We start from the raw sequence: 22299 nt of genomic DNA, 5'->3' as shown, positions 1-22299 counted from the left end.
CAGCAGAAGCCGCGTCGTGCTGCTGCTGCCGCCGTTTCTTTCCTCACAACACCAACAACAGCACACCACTCGAACCACCGCTGCCGCCGCCACCACCTCCTCCACCTCCACCACCATCCCATCGCTACCACCACCACCGCTATCACTAACACCTCCACAGAACAGCACCGTGCAGCGCGCACGATGGCGAAGAAGAAAGGCAAGAGTGAGGCAGCCCCGCCCCCGCCGACGGGGCTGGCCATCTGCAGGAATAAGTAAGTGACTGGAGCGATTGAGTGAGTGAGTGAATGCGCTCCTTGTCGCGCTGATCTTGCACTGACCTGCCCTCGTCGTTGGCGTCAGACACTGGCGCTACATCTCCTCCTTCCATGGGCCATGGCTACAGCTTCCCCCCGAGATCCTCGAATCGCTCGCCCACCAAAACTACATCATGCCTGCCCCCCGCTTGGTGGATCCTGCCGTCTTCTTCGATGTTGTCAAGATCCGAAAAGCTGTCGATCAGGCCGCCGAGGATTCGGTGCGCGCGTCGACGGGCCTCTCGAACACTGCCATGAACGGTCGCATGGAATACTTTGGCACGCAAGCAAATGGCCCAGGAAGCCAGCTGAGTAAAGAACGAATCTTCAAGATCCGTCAGAAAGCTGTCAAGCTGCTCTCGTCGGCCTTCCAGCTCGACGAAGTTGCTGCAAGTGTGGCGACGATGCAGGCGACCAGCACCGTCGAGGACGTGGGCCAGCACGTGCTGAGGAGAGACCCGCATAGCACAGATGCCCGTTACGTGCACTTCTTCCACGAGAAGATCCCGAGTCGCGCCATGGAGCAGTATACCCCTCTGGATCCGCTCAATGAGATCATCCAGGCATTACCCATGGAGCTGCAGCCTGCGCCTTTGCGTACCCGCGCCCTGGTTCAGATTTTCAAGCACCAATGGGACGGTGCCGTCTACGACTTGACCATCGCGTTGCGAATCATACATGACCTGAAGCGGGTGCACCAGCCGGACCAGCAAGAGCTTGAGTTGGCTAGTAAGATGAAAGCAGAGCAAGAAGCATGGCAAAAGGGCTGCAGAGACTGGCGATCAGCGCCTCAACTAAAGGACGAGGAGCAGCCGAAGAGCTTGGAGATGCAACTTCTCTTCAATCGCGCTGGAGTCTACCTGACCATTGCGTGTCAAAGCGTGCACGCTGCGCTCGACGGCCTGCCACAATTCCAGGAGGCAAGTGCAAAGGGTCAGACCGATGGAGCGCACCACAAAGCGCATGAAGAGAGACTCGCCGCACGCAAGATTGTCAAAGTCAATGCAAAGCGTGCTCTCAAAGACTATGAGGCCTTTCTTTCGCATTTTGACTATACACCGGGTCTGCCTTTCGAAATCACCAACGAGATCATGAGGAGAGTGTACGACCTGGCCAATGGCAACAGGACACAAACCTCGCTGCCGAGAAACAGGCTGGTGGAACTGAACGATTCCGGGGACGATTCCGAGCACGAAACCCATTGTGACGATGCAGGCGCGAATACAACCCCAGCTGAGAAACCGCTCGTCAAGGCATCAAAGCCCACATCCGAGCCATTTGAACGTGGCGAAGATGGCTGGCCCAAATTTCCGTCGCCCAAGATACACCCTGCCAGTGCATTATTCGCCCCTCAGCCTCCCGCAGATTTACCACTGTTCCCGACAGAAGAGACGACGGACGCTATGCGCAACAACGACACCTTACACGAAGCCTTTGGTAGCCGTGAAGCAGTTACATATCACCCTCTCCTCACTGATGCGCTCCACTCATTACTCTTGGCACATTCTCTCCTTCAGACGAGTCCCACCGAGATCCTCCGCCATGCCCACAATGCCGCACGCCTAGCTCGAATTGCAGACGGATACCCGATATTTCAGGCAGCTCGCAGCCCCGCACGCGCAGATTGGATCGAGGTGTTGCGAAGAGCCAACAATTGGCTCGGTCTCTCCCTGCCATGGCAAAAGCTGTGTGCACCGGCGCCATTGCCAGATGCTGCTGGTGGCTGGGCCAAGGAACCAACGTCTAATGCGCTTGCAAAGCCAAAGGAACGCCAGGTGGAGACTGTAGAGCAGAAGCGTGAGCGAATCAAGCAAGAGTCCATTATCGACGCTCTCTCCGATGACCGCGTGGTTGACGAAGAGTCCTTTCAGCGGGCTGTACGTGCGAGAGAGCTCCGAGCAATGGAAGACGAACAGGGCCTCAGTGGTCCGCTCAAGGACAAAGAAGACGCAGCTGCGTCACATTCTAACGGATCATCGACACCATCCACCACCAGCAGCGAGAGTGGTCTTCCTCCGCCGAAGCGATGGGCACAAGACGAGAATGGTAGGGAGTATCCCATTAGTACTGAGCGTGCCGAAGCGATTGCTCGTTGGATTAAGGAGTCCCCGCTCAGTATGGGGGTGAAGAAGAAGAAAAAGAGACCGGCAGGGCGGAAGCCAAGCGGGGTGCTCGCTGAGCTTTGAGGGCGACGAGGACGAGAATGATTCTGATGAAGCGTTGTGCTAGGTTATCGATGAGCTCTGCTGAGTTGGATACCCTTGAGCACAGAATGCTTATGACTGACGTGAAGTGAATTGAGTTATCCTCCTTTTCCGGGGATAAAATTGTTGATGACCAGACTAGTCTACTAGACTTTGAAGAAGTAGCATACGAGAAGTAGGATATAATATTTCCTCCCACTGCTCGTTACGATCCTCTTCGCACTGCCCGTAATTCGACAATAACAACAGGATACCTAGCTTAGACAAAATGAAGTCGAGTCCTCGAGTCTTGCTTCAGGGTCCGAAGTGGTGCTGCCGCTGCTGCTGCTCTTCCTCTTCCTCTTCCTCTTCCTCTCTGTCTCTCTCCCTCCCTCTCATTTCTGCGTTCGCAAGGAGCTAATAACTTTCTGCAAAAGAATAAGAAAATTTTGTCAGTCAGTCTATTCTTTCAAACTCGATAGAGAGAGAGAGAGAGATGCTATTTTCAAGATAATAATAATAATGTTGATAATGGACGGGAAAGTTGACGTACAGCAAGTGCCTCTGGATTGACTCCGTTCTCAATAAGTGAAATGCAATATGATAAACATTGTCGATCGAGGTTGGTATTCTAAATACATATGATTGTGTTTTTCATCTGGTCAGTTCAGTCTGTGTCTGTGTCTGTTGTTTGCGATGGAGGAATCTTATTGATATCAATCAATCAGAAGCTACAGGTAGGTAGGTAGGTAGATAGGTAGGTAGGTACATGTAGGTGGGCAAGGTAAGTGAAGGTAGGTGCTGCTACAACGGCTACTGATTCCATACCAATATCGTGGAGATCTCGAATAAAATGTCTACCGTGTCGCGTGCGGCGCGTTTCTTGGTATCTTGATCGGCTGGAGGCATGGTGGGGACGTTCTTCTGAGGTCTGTTCTGAGTGGAGGGCACACGCGCGTGTGTCGTGAGTGTGCTGTGAGTTGGTGTGGTGTGGTGTGTTATGATGTGGTGTGGTGTGGTGTGGTGTGGTGTGGTGGGTGTATGTGTAATGTGTGTACGGGTGTGCAAGAAACAAAGGAGGGAAGGAGCAGCAACGAAAGTTTGTTCAGAGAGGAGGATCACGAGATGAGAGCCATTTCCAGCAAGTCCAAGTCAAGCGCAATAAATATCATTTATTCATTACCTTACCTTGATTACCTACATGCATCATGTGCCTTGAGAGGTGTGTCCGTCTTCCATATTCTACATGAATCACTACAACAACACAAAGCTGCAATGATGAGACCTGCCGCTCATCACCACCATTGGATCATCATGAAGAGGAGACCGACCGTCCTGTTGCGCCGTGGTATCGTCTGATGACCCCAAACATCCTCCTATCCTCCTTGTCCTGACCCTTTTTTCCTTGTCTCCAAAGTACCTCCCGGCCATGCAGCACCACCACCAACACCACCACCACCACCATGTCGTCGTCTCTTGGTAGTACCGTAGCGTCAGGGCACGCACGTTAAGTCGTGCCTTCGTCCACAAATGCGCTCAATATTTGGCCTGGTTTCCAACCCGTCGCTTCGAGAGTCTGATCATCATTCAAAATTTTCCCCAGATGTATGAGCCTTTTCAGTCGGACATGGCTCTGCTCTTCGATCTTTCGTCTCAGCACGGAAATGGTCTGTTTCGTACCAATGTCCACAGTCACGTCTCTCGCGGTATTGTTCAAACGCGCCGTCACGCGCACCTCGTTACCGATATCCCCATCAGCCCGCCCCTTCCCCTTCTCTCGCGTCGCCCCCTGGAGAGAGGTGGCGTCGTCTCTCGTGTCGTCGGTGTCCTTCTCATCATCTCCCTGCTCGATAATGTCCGCTGGGTCTGTGACCAGCCAATACGGTATCTCGTACAGTTTGCCTCGCGAATCATACACTCCCTCCAGTTGTCTGTTCTTGCCCCGACCTCGGGCCACCCTCCCGTGGGGGCACGTAATGTTCGCGGCGTCCATGATGGCCTGCGCTTGCGCCAGATCGCCGTGCCGCATGCTTTCCGCAACCAGGGCCAGCGCATTCCATACCTCCCGACTGTTGTTCGTTCTCGTGTCAAAGAACTCTTTCCGCTGCTGCTCGAGGATGGCCCTGGTCCACGGCGGCTGGTGGTAGGAGAAGTTCTTCGGGCTGTGTCGAACCGGCTCGGGCGGCTGAATGGGCTGGTTTGGTCGAGTCACCGTGCCATCTCCTCTACGACTCGAGGCGGACCCGGCAGGCTGCGTCGGCACACTGCCTAAGTAGTTGTTGGGCAGGGAGTGGTCGGGCGTGCCGGCGACATTGGCACTGGTATTATTGGCAAATGGCGACTCACCGCGCACTGCTCCCGCTCTGGACTGACAGCAACCCTGCGCTCGACGATCCGGTCAGCCTTGCTCTGAAGCCTTGCCTTGCCTTGCCTTGCCTTCCCTCGCTTTGCCTTGCCTTCCCTTGCCTTGCCTTCCCTCGCCCGACCTGGCCTGGACTGGCCGGGTCAGACCAGACCGGACCAGATCAGACCAGATAAGACAACCTATGTATACCAGACACCACCTGCGATGCAAAGGTCAATGCTCACCATGTCGTCTCTCTCATGCTGCTGTCAGCACACACCGCACCGCACTGTACCGCACCGCACTGTCCGCTCGCGACGCTGTGTTCGCGATTGATGACCAAATATTGTCTGAAACAATGTCCGCTCGCATTCCGCCCAGCGTATATACGGTGGTGGACGATGGTGCGCGAGCCAAAGGAGGATGTAATCACATGTGGGTGTGGGAGAAGGCGAAGCTTATATTCGAATATGTGCATGGAAGACAGGCAAAAGTGACTTCACCATGCCCTCCCCCAAGGGCACTAAAACTAACTCAAATCGCTGCTTACCTGTTTTACTCCACTATCAAGTTGGCACGGAGACGCGCATGCGCCTCTCATTATTATATCGTGTACTGCCTGTCAGCAGAGATGCTGCGAATTGAGGTCTAATATTCTATCATCTCGTGGCTTGGGAGGCTGCTCTCCTGCTCTATCACACTGATGCGCCGCCGGTCGATGATTGCCGCACCCGCGCGTCATCCACGTCAACTGGTCCAATACCGAAGCCATATGCCGTCTTCCGTCGTCGACTTCTCCGGTCTCCATACTGCTCATCGAACTTCCTGATAGCTGTCAGAGAGCCCATATCTTCGCTGATGCTGGCCGATATCTCCTTCACCGCCATCTCGAAGTGGCGACTGGACAACGTCCGCTTCGCTGGAAGCTTGAACTCTTCACCCTCCTTCCTCTTGCTCTCCACAAGCTCGTTCTCCTCGCGCACGCAGGCCAGGGCCGCCGATACGCACACATTTTTGAGGTCAGATCCCGAATAGAGCGGTGTATCGACGGCCAGCTTCGGCAGGTCGACAGTCTCGTCAAGTACCTCATCGTGGAGGTGAATCTTCAGTATAGATTCTCGGTCTTTGGCAACCGGCAGGTCAACCAGTAGTCTTCGCGGCAGTCTTCGCAATACTGCGTCATCAAGATCGAATGGACGATTGCTCGCAACCATGATGAATACATTGTGCATGTCCATCCCGTCCCACTCCCGCAGAAACTGGTTGATTATCTCACGATGCGTGTTTCTGTTACCAGCATTACTGCGACTGCCAAAAATGGCATCTGCCTCGTCGATGAAGACAATGCAGGGCGACAATTTCTTCGCCAAGCTGAATACTGCTCGTACCATTTTCTCGCCCTCGCCAACGTACTTTTCGTAGATTTGGGCACCACTAATCTCGAGCACGGTAGCGCCACTTTCCTTGGCCACAGCTTTGGCAAGCAAAGTCTTACCCGTGCCTGGTGGCCCATATAGCATCAGACCGGGCAGTCTGTCTGCAGCAAGTACACCATATCTGAAGGCGTCAGGCCGCAGCAGAGACAACGATGTGAGCGTCTTCAGAGCCTCTATTGTCTCGAGGGGCGCGTGAACCTGGCCAAAACCAGCCTTGATATTCTCAGCGTCAACGACGCCAGGCAGCAATTTACTCTCGTATTTGTCCAAGTCTTTCTTTATCTTTTCGATGGTAGATGGCTTATTCGAGGCTGTGCTGCTTGCTTCTGAGCCGGTGACCCCATCAGGAACTGGTCCTCGGGTCTCTTTGAGACGCTGGTGCTCAGTCCAGTCACGCTCGGTCTGTGCTGCTTGCCTGGTAATCGTGGTGGCAAGTCCCACGTGGCTTGCATTGACATGGTCGGCAACTGCATGGACTTCGGAGAGTCCAATGGCTGTGAGCACTATGCGTTGAATCATGTCGAAGGTCATGACCTCCTTGCTCAGGACGTCGTCAGCACCTCTAAGTTGACGTTGGGCAGGTGCAGTAAACAGATCGACGGTGTCCCCGGGACGCAGGCTGTTCAGCATCCGCTGAATGTGACGAAGATTGATCTCCAAGATGCGACTGTAGGGTGGCGTTGCTGGATTGTCAATTGCCGACGTTGTGGGCTTGAAATTGACTTGATCGTGCTTCGACATGCGAAACACTGCTGGCACAGATATAGTAATGAAATCGTCGAGAGCTTGCGGTACAAGAACGAAGTTAGAGACCTGATGGCAAGATGAGCCGACAATTACGATCTGTTGACCTGCTCGACGCCTCTTCTGGACCACGGACACAAGTCGCCGTATGATCCCTTCTCCGACGCGCGAGCAAACAATGTCACGGAGGTCGCGAACATGCACAATGGTGCGCTCTGTACTATCGTTTGCTGATACATTTCCCAAATCGGTACCTGATGGCTCCAGAATCAAGGATGACCCATGTGGCGAGTCTGGCTTGGAAGCTCTCAGTACTAGAGACGCGATAAGACCAGCAATGTCAGGCAGCCAGCAACCAGCACTGGATCGCCACATCCGCGATAGAGCTTGATAGGAGACATCGGACTTGGCTATGCCCCCTTCCTTGCCAGCTTCAGCTGTATGCAGGCTGGACCTACGCTGGAGGCTACCACCTCGGCTCTGCTTGGGCGCGTCGAGGATTTGGTCAAGCAGGCTACACAAGCGAGCTTCGTCGTAGCCCGGATCATTCCGGGAACTTACCGAAGTGACCTGACCGAAAGGCTTCGAATATCGCGGTCCCATCTCCACGATGATGTCCCCAGGCCCAACTTTATCCAATTCTTGCGCAAAATGGTAGGGGCGGCTCATGAGCCTCTTCCGAATGCTGTTCAGACTCCATGGAACTGAATTGCCCATACCGCTACGGCTGCGGCGGTCTTCCTGCTCATCCTCTTCTTCGTCCATGTCGTCTTCGTCGAGGGGCTCTTCGTCTTCGTCTTCGGTGCGGCGAGCTGAAGGAGTAGTAGGAGATTTGTAGCCTCCAAACACGTCATATGCGAGATTAGAGAGCGAGCCAGGCGAGTCAGAACCTTGGCCAACATAATCAGCGCTCAAGTCGGCGAGATCATTGGCATCGAGCCGGATGAGATTGGCTCCCGATATTGTAGCCAGGTCTTCCACGAAATCGTCCATGGAAGCATGAGCATTGGGATCTTCGCAAGACAATGACAGATCCAGCCTCGAAGCCGCTCGAGAAGAAGCACTAGGCGCATGCCTCGCCACTGAAAAGGCAGCGTTCACGCCAGTCTCTGCCTGTAGGACTGCCCACCGTAGGAGAGCATGTTGGTTGACTTGTTCATATGGTTCGTTGGATACAGGGAGAGCCATAGTGCCGCCACTTTCTTTGCTCGCCGTGGGTTTGGCTTTCCCTGGAGCAACGGACGCATGGTCAAAGTAATGCTGCTCCAAGGGCTGCTCAGGCGAGGAAGAGCCATCTTTCTCTGCTAGTGCTTCAGTGGTGGTTGCCGCATGTGGCCCCAGGCCAGGCACAGCCCACGCCTCGTAGTACGGTAGAGTGAACAGGGTGTGGCCAGTGTCCCCATCTACGCAGCGCAGGGTCTGAGCATACTCAGCCGCCCTGTTGGGCTTCACAGTATCGACAAAGAGTTTGATATTGTGCTCTAAAAACCAGTCCGGCACAGGCGGTGGTATTGGAACACTGGTCGCCTGCGCTAATTTCCTCCTCTGCCTCAACGTCTTGCCTGCCAACCTGGGCTTGCGAGCGCCATCGACGACATCCCCTTCCACGCCTTCGGGCTCGCTTGTTATTGGAGCTGCATCGTGATCGCGCGCCTTTTGCTCTTCCGTCCGACCACTGTCCACAGAACGCTGGTGATCTGAGGGAGTATTCGGGTCTCGGTTGCCAGAGTCCACAGGCCGCACACCAGTGCTGCCAAAGCTGCGAGCACCCAGCGGTGGTGGCGGTGCCGATACTGGTGAGCGCGCAAAGCGCGATTGCGAAGCTGCGCGGACTCGATTGGGTGTACAGGCCAAGCGAACGCTCTGGCGCGCGATGCAGCGCATTCGGTTCGAAGAGCGTGTGGCCGGGTACGGACGGACACGGACGCAGGGCGAGAGAGAGGCAGTGGTAGGAGGTATGTCAAGTGAGGTACATATGTTGGATTCTACAGGTGAATAATAATAATGTACATATCCCACATTCCCACTGGACGCCGACGGTGGTCGGCATTTCAAGCTTTGACGCGTTCGGGACCTTGTATGTTCCTTACATACCTTACCCTCCCTCCTTACCAGGTATTCAGGTACTTTACCTACATGTACCTGTACATATACCTACCTCACCTAATACACCTACATGTTCCCATCCACATAACAACAATAAAGCTGCTCGCCTATCTCACGCACTCATCGTCTCACAACGGGGCGGAGCGGAGCGGGAGGATGACCTCGACAGCAAGCTTCTACCCAGAACACCCAGAGCGATACAGTCCAGACAGCAACATAATCATGCCCGGCATGCTTGATTCAAGTCTCATCGTGCACGCCCGGAGGACAGAATACTACCTACCTACCTAGTCTCAAGTTGTGCAAGTCGCTCATCAAAACTATCAATAAGGGCTTATTGTCAACGTTCACGCGCCTCGTCGAGTGAATAACTTCTTACACCCTATTCATGCTCTATAACGACTGCACGTCGTCAATAGTGACTTGATGCATAGATCAGGTTCTTCGTGGTATTTATTCTTTGCTTCTTGTGTTTCCGCAATGCATCCTCTCGAAGGCGTACTGGAATCTCCATCACGCTTCTTCAAATATTCACGATCCATCTGAAACAAGACGAACCACTCCCCGTATATCTAGGCTGGTCAGAGATCTCACGAAGGATGTTCGACGTCGGCATCGAGAAGAGGTCGAGCCTTTGCGACTCGTTGCAAGAACCGGACAACACTCATATCGCCCATGGCAACACTTTCCTCCCGACATACGAAGAGACGCTCAACGACAACTTGCGCAACTTTGGCGAACCAGAGCGCCACGCCAATCTGGAGGCTTTCGATCTGATTGCAGAGCCGAAGCGCGGCAGAAGGGACTGCCTGAAGCGAGAATATCTCATCATCGCTATCATATTTTTCTCGCTTTGCGCTATTGCACTCCCTCTCGGCCTCGTCTACATCTTGCGTAATGCCGGGTCTGAGCAAGAAGTGAGCACTGCACTCTGTCAACCATCTCACAGAAATCGTTGCTAACCTTGCGCTCAGACAGCTACCATGCAGACTCGTCGTGCAGAGAGCTCATTCAGCATTGCTCCTGTCACGGCCGCAATTCTCCCCACGGCGATTATTCCAATGACTGTGTACGTTACAGTCACGCCCACGCTCGAGGAGTCTATTCCGATCGTGACCATCACGGTCACGGCCTCCAGCCCAGATGTGGAGCCTACTACAGCAGGACCACAGCCCACGGACACTCTGACAAGCCTGTCAATATCAACAGACACAGCTTTAGTATCGACGGCGGCCAGCCTGACATCTTCGCAGAGCACGTCGTGGTCTCTGGAACTCTCGACGTCCCCAGTTCCTACCAGCATATCGAGCGTCACAATTGAACCGAACCTCGAGGCTAGCATACAGCCTGAGCTATCCCAAACGAGTGCATTGTATAGCCCCACAGATCCGACAACTACCATCTCACCGACCACGATGGAGCCATCAAGCACAGTCTCGAAGGTCTTGCAAACTGCGAAGGGCCGTTTTGGATTCTGCGGTGTGTCAGGTTCCAATTGTAAGAGGCTGCTTTCTGGAGAGAAGGGCACCGGTACAGTCAAATTTGGGCGCGAGTAGTGGCCTTGAGACGAACGAGTAGAGCTACGCAAAGAGACAGTCAGTGGCGCATTGCTTTTATGGTTGTCAGATGTGAGAACGACCCGGTTGAAAAGGCAAAGATTTAGCATACCTCACCCGTTGTTTTCCCTCGCCAAGAACTCACTACCTTGAGGCACATCACTCAACTCGGTTGTCAGTGTACATAGACTGTGAAAAATCAACTAGCATCAAAACGTCTGGTGCTACATCTTCGCTGCGCACGATCAGCAGCGATCAGCAGGAAGACGGTAAACTGGATGCTTGCCAAGCCCTGAGCGTAGGGCGCATCATTCATCTTGGATACAGGTTCAGACCATAAGGTAACTCAATAGACTGGACCGCACAGCCAACAGCACCAGCCTCGAAAGATGTGGCAACAACCTGCTCGCCCCTGAGGTGCAATGGTCGGTGCTTATGACGCTTTCTGCATCTGCTGATGGTGATTAGACACAAGGTATCGTTGCAGTGGTCTCATCTTACCCCTTGGCGCCTGTCCCCTGCCCTACTCCTCCATATCTTCCGATCAAAAGATTGTTACGAACGGTCCATCGGTAAGGTAGCAGGTATACACAGGTAGGTATCTTCAGTACCTGTAGTCGTTGGGCTTGGCAGGAAGAACCGGCACGTCGGGTGTAACGTGTTCCAGCGTGACGCGACGCGTGCCGACGCGTGGTCCACTTTAGTTCATCGGGCACCGGACCCTGAGTGGCGGCAGATTAAACGTACCTGCCTCTGCCCTGTCTGCCCTACCTGCATTGGCACTTGCACTCCCTCCTTCCATTCCCTTCCTTCACTTCTACTTCGACCTACACGCATTCTCACACCAACGCTGCTGTGCTGGAACGCCATCGGTCCACCATGTCAGGCAGACGAAGCACTGGCCGAGCTATACGCGCACCAAACAGCGCACTGACTGACTATCTCGCTGCCAACAACATCTCGGCACAACAGATTCGGGATGACTTTGAGCGAAGGCGACAGGAACGAGAGCAGGAGCAGGCGCAGGAGCAGGCGTCGAATGATGCTCCTTCGATCAGTGCTGGTGATGAGGCCATAGCTGCCGCAGTTGCCGCGGACCTGGCTGAAGAAGCAGATAAGGCCGAGAAGACGAGAAAGCGGAAGCATGTGGCAGACGAGGCGAAAGCGAAGACGAAGAAGGCAAAAGCCTCTGCCTCAAAGAGCTCCAAGAAGAAAAGCAAGATGGACGACTCGGATGATGACAGTGACTATGATGCTGGTTTTGCAAAGGACATGTACAAAAAATCTCGACCAGCTCCAGGGCAGTTTGAGCATTGCGACGTCTGCAGTAAGCGGTTCACGGTCACGCCATACAGTAAGGAAGGCCCAGATGGCGGACTACTGTGCACGCCTTGCGGCAAAGAGCTATCGAAAGACCTCAAGGCAGAGAAGAAAGCTGCAGCACCGAAGCCTTCTGGAAGGAAGCGCCGGAAGATCGAGAGTGATCGTCTTGATGGGTACGCTGTGGGTGGCGCAAAGACCTTACAAGAGCTGTGTATTGCCAAGGTCGTTGAACACCATGAAGATGTCGATGATCTGCGGTATATGCCTCAGCCACTCCTGGAACGACTGAGTGAAATATTCTCTAAGAAGCGTGTGCTCAAGCCCAAAGCACTGCCACTTTTCCTGAGGCCGGATCTAGACGCCGTCATCCTTCATGATTCAGCTTATCTGGAGGAAGAGGACTACCACCAGATCTTTGCAGTGGTCCCCAAAATAGAGAAGCTGGTTCTAGGGAATTGCTGCCAATTAAAGGATAAGGCGATGGACTATATGCTCGAGCGCTGTCGCAACCTCAGACACCTGCAACTCTACGCTGCTAACCTTGTTTCCGATCGCATGTGGCACCGTGTGTTTCGTGAGATGGGCGAGCGGCTTGAGACAGTCATGCTGACATGGCTAGATGCGTCGTTCGAAGACCTGGCTGTACAGGACATGGTACGACATTGTACCAACATCAGGCGCTTGAAATTGAAGCTCTGTCGCCGCATTGGCCAGGATGCCGTGAGAGCGATCGCAGAGCTTCCAAATCTTGAGCGTCTGTCCTTACTGATGAACAGGGAGGTGAACGTCGATGTGCTTGTGGACCTTGTTCAGAAGCGGGGATCCAAGCTCCGGACACTGTCACTCGAGAAGTTCTTTGACCTCGATGACAGTGTGCTGCAAGCTATTCACGACAAGTGCAGTGTACTGTCGAAATTGCGCATTTCGGACAATGATACAGCATCCGATGCCGGCTACGCTGCTCTTTTCACGGACTGGTCAAATTTGCCACTCACGTTTGTCGACTTCAATAGTGACCGAGACGTGGACAACAACAACTCCGAGGGGCCGGCACAAGCGATCGGTTTTGCATCCGCAGGTTTCAAGGCTTTGATGAAGCATTCCGGTTCTCATCTGCAGCATGTTGATGTGGCGTCGTGCCGACATATCGAGCTCTCCGCATTTATGGATGTCTTCAATGGAGGTCAGAACTATCCTGCGCTCGAGTATATCAACGTCAGCTTCTGCAACCGCGTTGATAACGCAGTCATCACGGGCATCTTCCGAAGCTGTCCTGCCCTGAAGAAGCTTGTTGCGTTTGGGTGCTTTGAAGTTGCAGATATCGTGGTACCACGCACCATTGCTCTCATTGGCATTCCGAAGGCGCAAGACGCAATCGAGCAGTATGGTGTGGGGATCGATGTCGATGAGGCCGTGGAGCGGATGATGGAAGTTGCATGATTGCAGGTGGTCGTTAAGTTTGCGATGAATGACGAACATCAATGGTACACAGAACAAGAAAAGGGCATTAGCGCGAGATGACAGTGCGCTTAATAGGTATCGATCTTTATGTTCCATCGAATCCCCCAGTGTCGGGATTATGCACAGCCAAGTGCACTGGTTCATGTTGACGATGATGCCGGTGACTAGATGTAGGTATGTTACCTAAGGTAGGTAAGTGTGGTTTGTCTGAGCGTGGTCTCTTCTCCATGGTCGATCTGCGCGGATCTCTCTGCCGAGACGGCAAACGATGAAAGGATGTAATGCGATGATTTGACACGATTAATGGATTATGTACTAGGTAATTATCGGAGCGGTACAACGTGGGTATATGCTCATTCATGTCCAGTCGCATTTCTACAACACCAAGATACCTAGAACCTAATGTACCGTAAGGAGGTACCTAGACAATGGCTGCTTACAAAGCAAACACGGCAGCCACGGCGCCCAAGATGACCGTCGACACAACGGGAAGGAGCGAAGCAGCGCCACCGGTGTATGAAGCGGGCATGCTTCCCGAGGGCATTGGCGCGCCCGAGGCAGGTGTGCTGCTGGTGGAGTTCATCATGGTTCCATTGGAGGAAGGAGCCGAACCAGAAGCAGAGCCAGAAGCAGCGGCAGGCTCGACCACAGGCTCGTATGACGAGCAAGTCGCGTTGGTGGGAGCAATTGGGCAGTCGTCCTCGATGCAAATGGCCTGCAGCTCAGCGGGCGCGGAAGCAGGGATCGACGCGGGAGGTGCGCAGCGGTAGCCGAACGCGTCGGTCAGAGACTTGCCAACGGCAGTGGCATCGTCCTGAGTCACGCCAAATGAGAGGGCGGCAAGACCGACTTGCTGGATGAAGTATTGGACTTCGTCGTTGCTCAGTCCCATGTATTTGTGGACAGAGTACTGCAGCATTTCGTTAGTCAAGGTGTGTGTGGGAATGGGGACTCGCGGGGACTCACCATGGATGTATCACCTTCATATGGCATGGTGGTGTTGGCGAACTGACTGCAGCCGAGAAGGTAGCCAAAGTATTGGTACAGGTGGGTGAGGAGGGCGCTGAGAAAGAAGTAAAAATAACAGTTAGTGGACGCGAAGCTGATGGTGTCTCTCGTAGGCAAAGTACACTTGGAACATACTATTGTGCGGAGTTGGTGCCGTTGGCAGGCTTGTTCATCATGAGGGGAGTGGCTCCTCCGTCGTCGAGGAAGTTGACGGCCTTGGGCATGCCGCCCGCGTTCGTGGAGGCGAGCGCACCAGAGAAGTATGGGAGAAGGTTGACGCCCTCATATTCACCCGTTCCATTGGCGAGAATACCAGGCACGGCGACCAGAGAACCGGGGTTGGAAGTGTAGTTGCCAATGACGGCAGTGTTCACCACGAGGGTCAACACGGTCTGCTGGTTCGTCGCGTTGTTCTCCTTCAACAGCGCAGTGGTGTAGTAGTCGCAGATGGACATGTCCGTCGGACGCTGTGCCGAGACAGTGGCAGCGGCGCCGAGGCCGAGAGCGACAGTGGAGGACTTCATGTTGGGATAGAAGGTGGTGGTGGTGGTGGTGGACGAGGGAACAGGAGTGGATGTGCGGGTAGGTGAGGACTTGAGGAGGGACAAAGGACGCAGGCGAGGATTTCCATGGTGGTGGCAGAGGGCGAATACAAGTACCTCCTACTCGCCATGTCCTTGACGCATGGCTCGGTTAGGTCCAGGAACCTTTAGGGGGGGGGAGGACGTGATAGTGTGTAGCGCTTGACCATTTTGGAGCCTGCGTCGTGGCTATGCCACAGCCTGAACGAGCAGATTGCGGGCACGAGGAATGTCAGTTTTCGTTATGGGACTATGCTACAAAGAGCTGCCTGGTCACGGAAACGTGCTTCTCCGTACACGGCTGGCACTGGATCCGTAGACGTGAGTGCATGCATGCTCGGGGAGCCAATCAGCAGCGTCGTATTACGGCTGTGCGGTTGGTATGCCAGGCTCTCTGCGACAGCCGTTGCCCAGATCGGCGAGCAGATTAAGGCTTAAGCTTGTATTTAAGAACTCTCGCTCCCGGCGCAAACTCTAATGCGTTGCCCACCAGTCAGCTGCCCGCTCAGTGTCAGCAGAAAAGGGCAACTTGGTGTCGACATCTGGTGGAGATTTGACTGTTCCCATCGGTACAAGCGGCCTCCCCCTTGCAGCGAGATGTGAGACAGTAATAGAGAGGTTACGATGTACCTGACTACTACTCTCATCATGCTCCATGTGTGTGTTGTGTTCTGCTGCCGAAGCCATCTTGAGGGCGGTGGGAGACAGGCAGAGTGAGTCCCATATGAATGACGAGCATTGATTGATTTCCACTTGTGGGTTTTGCGACAGTATTTCAGATCCAACCAACCTTAACCGGTCATCGTCGAGAGTCCGTGAGCCTTGAGGTGTACAACAACAATAACGCGGTGATATAACGTTTTCCGCGTTTCCACGTTTCCGTGGTGACATGTAGGTGACCTATTGCCGCACGCACGTTCACATCTGCATTCCACGCGTCGGCCTGGATCTCCGCAAACGCATAATCGCGGCATGAATCAACATTCCGGAATCCATTCACAATAACAATAAGGTAATGAATGCATGTTGATCGCTGCACGCGAGAGTGTGGTCATGAGTGATGCACAATGCGCGAAAAACGGCCCATTTACCCTGGCCTGAGAGCAATCCAACTGCCGATCGAGCTGGACCCATGTATACGAGCAGAGTGATGAGCAGCGTCTTCTCTTGATCTCTTCTTGATCTCAGACCTCCAAGTTCAACAAGATACAAGGATACAACAATCGCGGCGGTAGGGCACAATCAGCAACAGGCTAACAGCACGCACTCACTCACTAGGGGTACTGCCGCTAGCGCCCATCTGGACGAGCTGCCACCGCCGCACTTCACTTCCATGCCACTGCTGCGCTGAAGTATGTTGTGCAATCCGACAGCATCATCAGCGTCTTGCAACAGCAGTATGTAAAACGCAGCACACATGTCACAAATGCACACGGGAGGAACCTCATGTCGGCATAGTTGCACGCAGCTTGTGCTCGATTTTCTTCTCGCCCAAATGAGTGACTAAAGCTAGTTGGTTCTTCTTCTTCTTCTACTTCTTCTTCTTCATCTTTTTCCACTTCTCAGCCGAACGAGTACATCGTGTTGGACTGGACAGTTTTGCTTCCAGGCAAATGCGTCGCAGCGACGTAAATATGCTGACTCTACCGTGTATGACGTGGATGGGGCTGCCGCTTCTGCGCCATCAGCTGGAGTTTGGAACACTGCAATAACCTGTGTAGAGACGCAGCCGCTATACTGTGCGCTAGATGTGCGGTAGGATTCGTCTACCCGGAGCGATGCGCTGTGCCTTGAAAGCCCGTGTCTGTTGAAAGTACACCTTTGCAGTCTGGACGCCCGGGTACACGACTATGATCAAGACATCCACATTGGCAAGCTTGAGCAGGTATATAGGTGGCAGTCGATGGCCACCCGATGATAGCCTGGGAATGACAGATTCTCACAAGGTGCTTACAAAGGACAGCAGCACGTTTGGGTTTCATCAAGCATGAGGTGTCTGGGTAGCTCCAAACATCACTGCAGTTCCGTCATCAGTCATAGCCGACTTGGCTCTGGAATGTAGTACTGACGCTCTGAGCGTCGTCTTCGAGGGTGGTCCGATTTCTGCCAGCTCCAATCGGTGGCTGTGGAGGTCCCTGGCCTTCCACGTAGCGGCGGAGCTTGTCAGACTGGGACAACGAGGCCTGCTTGTTCAAGTCGTTGATGCTCAAACCCGTCAGGCTCACGCCACCTTGACCAAGCTTGGCGGAGCCGTCCATCGTGACGTCCGTAACCTCACTTGGAGCAACGCTCTCACCAGTCACCGACTCAGGCGCAACACGAGCGTGCTCCATCGGAGCTCCGTTGCGGCGCTGGTCTGCAGACAATGTGGGCCAAGACTCTTGAAAGCCCTGGAACATGGTTGGGTACTGATTGGGCAGAGCGGCGCCGCCGAGCGCAGACGAATGAATAGAAGACACATCGTCTGGAATGTACCCGACTATGCTGCCGTCCCCTGCACCAGGTGGCCCTTCACGGCGTCCGTTCGTACGTGGGCCAGTGGCAGCAGCCATGTGGTTGGCATGCTGGTAAGCCATCTGGTATCGCTGAGGACCTCGATAAGACGTCTTAGGTCGGCTGAACTGCAGCAAAGACACCTGGAGGTTGTTGAGAGGACCTTCGACCAAGCAGTTGCGCCCCTTGAAGTGCAGCAGCAGATAGTGCCACAGCGGATGCTTACTGAGAACCTTTGGATTGCCGAGAATGACCAAGCCATACTTTGCACGAGTGAGAGCAACATTGAGACGTCGTGGGTCACTCAAGAAGCCGATACCTTGGTGATCGTTGCTGCGGACGCAAGAGAGGACGATAAAGTCCTTCTCTCGGCCCTGGAACGCGTCGACGGAGGCCACCTCAATCTCTTTGTAGTACTCTTTCTTGAATGTACCGGTCTGCTGCATGCTCTGCACAACATAAGAACGCTGACCCTCATACGGAGTGATGATGCCAATCGCATTGGGCTTGACGCCCGCCTTGAAGAACCTGGTCACGATCTTCTCAACATTTGATGCCTCCGTTCGATTGAGATAAGATGTTCCAGACGCACTGATTTCCTCGGTACCCAGGTTGGACCAGAACATCATCGGCGAATCTGCCACAGGCCAGGGAAAATCAACATCCTTGCGAAGGCGCTGTTGCATGGAGATACCATTCTGCAGAGAGCCTTCGTAGAACATATTGGAGGGAAAATCCGAGAGGCACGGGTGCATTCGGTATTGCACTTGGAGGCGAATCGGGGAAAGGCCAAGTATGACAAGACGCTCAAACAGCGACTGGTTGAGCCCAGCCTTGGCAGCCTTCTTGTTCATGATGACTGGCCCAAGCTGCTGGTGATCACCGACAAGGACGACCTGCTTGCACCCGAGAACAAGCGGAATCATGCATTCTGGCTCGGCAGATTGCGTGCTTTCATCTATCAGCACGGTTCTGAACTTGAACTTCGCAAGTCGCGGGTCACCAGCCCCCACACAAGTGCAGCAGATAACATCGGCGTGTTGCAAGATCTCACGCTCAGCAGCACGAGTGAGCGTCTTGAATTTCTTCTCGTCCACGCTGGAGAGCTCACCAAGCTCCGCCTTGAGCTGATTGAACCTGTTCAGCTCCACATTCGTGTCATTCATTGCAACTTGTCGATGCAACGACAAGAATCCGACGTTGGACTCCACATCCTCGCGGGATTTGGCGGTGACACGAACAGCCTTCAAGCCAGTCAAGTGAATGCGCTCACACAGCTGATCAACGGCAACGTTGGAAGGTGCGCACACGAGTACCTGCCCACCGTTCATCTTGGAGAGGTGGTATATGATGGTAGCAGAGGTGACCGTCTTGCCAGTTCCTGGTGGTCCTTGGATCAGGCTGAGTGGTTTTTGCAAGACCGACTTGACTGCTTGAATCTGCGAGCTGTTGAGGTCTGGCAGGTTGGGCACGCTGAACTTCTTTGGCATGTGGACTTTCATCGGCGCAGCGGCAACTTCGTGGCCGAGAAGGCGATGAAAAATGTAACCTGAAACAGACATTTCGTCGATGGCGAATGTTTTCATCGCGTGCTGCATGCGGTCGAACGAAGTCGCCTTCCAGACATAGTCGGCGGTGAAATTGTGTGTGCACTCGGTAGGGACCGACTTGTGATCGCCGCGCGAACGAAGTTCGATGGTCACTTCGTCTGATTGATTGTTGGGAATCTTGATCACATATCCCACACCTTCCCAGTGCGGCCGTAGGTCACCGGTGTAGCGCAATCGCATTTCATCGCCAACAGCGAGCTTAACGTCCCCCAATTCGAGCTTAGGAAGAACAAAAGAAGCCAGATGCTTGTTGTTCAAACCAAAGTCCCAGCGCACGATTAAGTTGTCCTGGCTCTGAGCCTCCTTCAGCTTGCGATCGTAGTCTGCCTCGATCTTGACCAGAGGTCCAAAGACATTCTGATACTGGTACGCATCATCGTAGCGCAGAAGCACTGGAGCAGGCTCATCGTCAATGCTAGCGCTCTTCTCCAAGTCTTCGATAGTTGCACTGGGATTGTCCTTCCACAGCTCCTCGAGCTTCGCAATGACCTGCGGCGGCAAGTGGCGAGCGCGCATTTGTTCCTGGTCGGTCGGTGAATTGACAAGCCAAGAAAGGAAGGAGCGATCCTCAATCAATGGTTGCCATTTGGTGGTATCCCAGTTCATATCCTTGCTGCTAGGTTGGGCAGCGCAAGGCTGGCGGCAGAGAAGAACAACGACAGTGTCGCTCTTTGCCGGGATAAAGCCAAGCAGGAACACATTCTTGGTGCCGCAGTTGTAGCATTCGAGCGTAGTGTCCCCCAGAGGGGATGAAGGATGCAGCTGAACCTCTTTGTGCCTCGCGCGAACCAGATGGTTGATGATGTGGCTGCTGGAAGTGTTGCCGCGGGCAGAACAAAACCATTTAGAGCAGGACAGGCACTTGACTACTGAGCTCGGGTTGTGGATACCACAATATGCGCAGGCGTGCGCTGGCAGTTCAACTTCTTCCTCTTGATCAGGCCTAGCCTGACCGTTCGCGCCATTCGTGTGGCTTGCCAGAGATTCTAAATCATCATACTCGTACACGTCCGTCTCGTCGTCGTCGCCAACTCGTCTCCTCCGCGGGCCGCCGCCATTCAGCGCCACGTCCAAAGTGGAGGTGTCATCGCCTTCGTTGATAGCGGAGGCCGAATCGCCTACGAGATGATTGGCGACATTGGTGAAGGTGCCTTCCATGCCGTGTCCACGGGCAGGATGGCTGCAACCAGGAGTGGTGGCCGCAGGGTGAAATTGCTGGCTCCGATGATGGTGGTAGCGGTCGCGGTGGTGGTGGTGGTGGTTTTCGTGGTGTGGTGGGAGCAAGGGTTCAGTCTGCCCAGCTCTTTGCGGCGTGTTGCAGCCTAGGTAAAGAACGTGGGTTGCAGAGTGGTGCTGTCGCCCGGGACGAGCAGACCTGGTATTGTTGTTGTAAGTAAGTGTGAGGAGAGATCGTTAGCTGGAAGTCATCCCCGCTGGCACGCTGAGGGAGACTTGGCAAAGCACTTTTGGAACTGTAACTTTTCTGTCATCCCCGCCATTCTTCTTCTCATCACCTCGCAGCATCCGACGATGATACGACGACAGGCACGGCAGCGTCGCGATTACCTTTACCGACGCGCTCTTACCCTTCGCGATGCTGAGATTTCCGAGAAGCGTGCAAAGCTGAAGGCGTCGCTTGCGTCGGGCAGACCCCTCGAGCCCAGCATAGCGAACGACTCTCAGCTGCGCCGTGACTATAAGTACGACGAGTCGCGTGCGGACCGCACCACCGAGGAGGAGCTGGAGCTCGATGATGAGTACAGCTATCTCTCCGGCGTCGTTGAGCCTCGCGTGCTAGTCACCACCTCGCGCGACCCCAGTAGCAGGCTGGGCCAATTTTCCAAGGAAATTCGACTGCTGCTGCCCACCAGCATACGACTGAATCGCGGCAACACCATTCTGCCTAACCTCGTCAGCAGCGCCAAGGCCAACGGGCTGTCCGACCTGATCTTGTTGCACGAGCATCGCGGCACACCCACAGCGCTCACGATCTCGCACTTTCCTCACGGCCCCACTGCCTCGTTCAGTCTACACAATGTGGTCTTGCGACACGACATTCCAAACGTCTCGCGCGGAACGGTCAGCGAGAGCTATCCGCACCTCATCTTTGAGGGGTTCACAACGCAGCTTGGGAAGCGAGTACTGAAAATACTACAACACCTCTTTCCGCCACGAGAAAGCGGCACGAAGTTGGGCTCGAGAGTCGTGACTTTCAAGAACATCGAAGACAGCATAGAAGTAAGACATCATGTATTCGTCAAGACGGGCTACCAAAGTGTTGAGCTGGCGGAAGTCGGACCTCGAATGACGATGCGCTTGTTCGAGATCAGGCAGGGCACAGCGGAAAACAAGGATGGAGATGTGGAATGGCACATGAACCAGTACACGAGGACAAGCAAAAAGAAGGACTATTTGTGAGGAGAATAGAAGTGCCGGCTGGTCCCTCCATGATGGACGATTGGCCCTACCTCCTACAGCCGAGATGTGACTTGAACCATCCGCTTCTCTCTGCAAAGTTTGCGCGAATTCATTGAAGTGAACAGTACTTGCTCCTTCCCTTTGAGGGCGAAGGGATGTGAATGACGCTCAACACAGGACGGTGCTTCCATGGTTTGTGGTAGCATTCATGGACAACAGGGGCCGTGAGGTAGTAGAGGTAGTTGGACGTGGTCCACTACCAAAGTGGAGAGGCAGATGAATAAGGTATGCGGAGTAGGTACTTCCAGTACGTCTTAGCCAAAGGGTAGAAACATCCATAGCTTGTTTGAGGCAAGGCCCAGGAGACAGAAGGACGTGACTGAAGTCGTGGAGTCGTAGGTGCTGTGCTGACTCTCGGCAAAGCCCAGATGGTTGTCCGTTGCTGGCACTCATCAGAGTCACCAGACATACATAACGTCACCTGTCACCAGATGCGTTCCACCAATTAGAATTTTGATCATGGTGCCGCAGTGTTTTCTCTCTTGCGTGTGAAGGAGAGCCAAGGGGCCTCAGACCGCCCCATTCAATATCACGACTCATTGCACGGCTATTCTACGTATTTATTCATATACCCTGTACACGATCGCGCGGTGAGCACCCCGTGCCAGTGGCCTTTGGGTCAGAAGCGTTTAGCGTGCACATCAACAATCACGATGGTCGGCCACAATACAAATAGACAG

The 22299-nt window shown here is 54.0% G+C and overlaps 8 protein-coding genes across 8 annotated transcripts; 4 read left to right on the top strand and 4 right to left on the bottom strand.

Moving 5' to 3' along the window:
* Positions 1-200: 200 nt before the first annotated feature.
* SEPMUDRAFT_122567 (uncharacterized protein) lies at positions 201-3465 on the top strand. Its single transcript, XM_016901781.1, has 4 exons — positions 201-275; positions 343-2907; positions 3033-3110; positions 3308-3465. The coding sequence occupies exon 2, from the start codon at positions 431-433 to the stop codon at positions 2480-2482; it is 2052 nt and encodes a 683-aa protein (XP_016765272.1). The 5' UTR covers positions 201-275; positions 343-430; the 3' UTR covers positions 2483-2907; positions 3033-3110; positions 3308-3465.
* On the bottom strand, positions 2985-3388 carry SEPMUDRAFT_32996 (uncharacterized protein; the record flags this gene model as incomplete). Its single annotated transcript, XM_016908523.1, has 2 exons — positions 2985-3110; positions 3308-3388. 2 exons carry the CDS (start codon positions 3386-3388, stop codon positions 2985-2987), a joined length of 207 nt encoding a protein of 68 aa, XP_016765273.1.
* A 228-nt stretch (positions 3466-3693) lies between the features above and the next one.
* On the bottom strand, positions 3694-5251 carry SEPMUDRAFT_57286 (uncharacterized protein). The gene is made up of 2 exons (XM_016909428.1): positions 5069-5251; positions 3694-4859 (listed from the first exon to the last, which is right to left on the bottom strand). Exons 1-2 carry the CDS (start codon positions 5069-5071, stop codon positions 3987-3989), a joined length of 876 nt encoding a protein of 291 aa, XP_016765271.1. The 5' UTR covers positions 5072-5251; the 3' UTR covers positions 3694-3986.
* A 187-nt stretch (positions 5252-5438) lies between these two features.
* On the bottom strand, positions 5439-8209 carry SEPMUDRAFT_146240 (AAA-domain-containing protein). Its single transcript, XM_016903536.1, has one exon. The coding sequence runs from the start codon at positions 8189-8191 to the stop codon at positions 5519-5521; it is 2673 nt and encodes an 890-aa protein (XP_016765270.1). The 5' UTR covers positions 8192-8209; the 3' UTR covers positions 5439-5518.
* Positions 8210-9508: 1299 nt separating this feature from the next.
* On the top strand, positions 9509-10665 carry SEPMUDRAFT_153190 (uncharacterized protein; the record flags this gene model as incomplete). The annotated part of the gene is made up of 2 exons (XM_016907504.1): positions 9509-10026; positions 10084-10665. The coding sequence occupies exons 1-2, from the start codon at positions 9709-9711 to the stop codon at positions 10663-10665; spliced, it is 900 nt and encodes a 299-aa protein (XP_016765269.1). The 5' UTR covers positions 9509-9708.
* A 1720-nt stretch (positions 10666-12385) lies between these two features.
* On the top strand, positions 12386-13634 carry SEPMUDRAFT_146239 (RNI-like protein). Its single transcript, XM_016903535.1, has one exon. The coding sequence runs from the start codon at positions 12469-12471 to the stop codon at positions 13426-13428; it is 960 nt and encodes a 319-aa protein (XP_016765268.1). The 5' UTR covers positions 12386-12468; the 3' UTR covers positions 13429-13634.
* Positions 13635-13658: 24 nt separating this feature from the next.
* SEPMUDRAFT_146237 (uncharacterized protein) lies at positions 13659-15008 on the bottom strand. The gene is made up of 3 exons (XM_016903534.1): positions 14593-15008; positions 14416-14512; positions 13659-14359 (listed from the first exon to the last, which is right to left on the bottom strand). Exons 1-3 carry the CDS (start codon positions 14979-14981, stop codon positions 13886-13888), a joined length of 960 nt encoding a protein of 319 aa, XP_016765267.1. The 5' UTR covers positions 14982-15008; the 3' UTR covers positions 13659-13885.
* A 5651-nt stretch (positions 15009-20659) lies between these two features.
* On the top strand, positions 20660-22059 carry SEPMUDRAFT_146235 (Brix-domain-containing protein). The gene has a single exon (XM_016903533.1). It carries the CDS (start codon positions 20672-20674, stop codon positions 21557-21559), a length of 888 nt encoding a protein of 295 aa, XP_016765266.1. The 5' UTR covers positions 20660-20671; the 3' UTR covers positions 21560-22059.
* The last annotated feature ends 240 nt before the right edge of the window (positions 22060-22299 follow it).

Source organism: Sphaerulina musiva, assembly GCF_000320565.1.
Source record: "Sphaerulina musiva SO2202 unplaced genomic scaffold SEPMUscaffold_1, whole genome shotgun sequence".
Classification (NCBI taxonomy): Eukaryota; Fungi; Ascomycota; class Dothideomycetes; order Mycosphaerellales; family Mycosphaerellaceae; genus Sphaerulina; species Sphaerulina musiva.
Note: the sequence above shows the minus strand (reverse complement) of the source record. Positions and strands in the feature narration are given on the sequence as shown.

What these genes read in the sequence shown, in the direction of transcription:
- SEPMUDRAFT_146235 (XM_016903533.1), top strand. Translation starts at nt 20,672, where the DNA reads ATGATACGACGACAGGCACGGCAGCGTCGCGATTACCTTTACCGACGC.
- SEPMUDRAFT_146237 (XM_016903534.1), bottom strand. Translation starts at nt 14,981, where the DNA reads ATGAAGTCCTCCACTGTCGCTCTCGGCCTCGGCGCCGCTGCCACTGTC. An exon ending in GGCACCAACTCCGCACAATA is followed by an intron (nt 14,513 to 14,592) that starts GTATGTTCCAAG and finishes CTTCTTTCTCAG; the next exon opens with CGCCCTCCTCACCCACCTGT. An exon ending in ATGAAGGTGATACATCCATG is followed by an intron (nt 14,360 to 14,415) that starts GTGAGTCCCCGC and finishes GAAATGCTGCAG; the next exon opens with TACTCTGTCCACAAATACAT.
- SEPMUDRAFT_146240 (XM_016903536.1), bottom strand. Translation starts at nt 8,191, where the DNA reads ATGGCTCTCCCTGTATCCAACGAACCATATGAACAAGTCAACCAACAT.
- SEPMUDRAFT_146239 (XM_016903535.1), top strand. Translation starts at nt 12,469, where the DNA reads ATGGACTATATGCTCGAGCGCTGTCGCAACCTCAGACACCTGCAACTC.
- SEPMUDRAFT_122567 (XM_016901781.1), top strand. Translation starts at nt 431, where the DNA reads ATGCCTGCCCCCCGCTTGGTGGATCCTGCCGTCTTCTTCGATGTTGTC.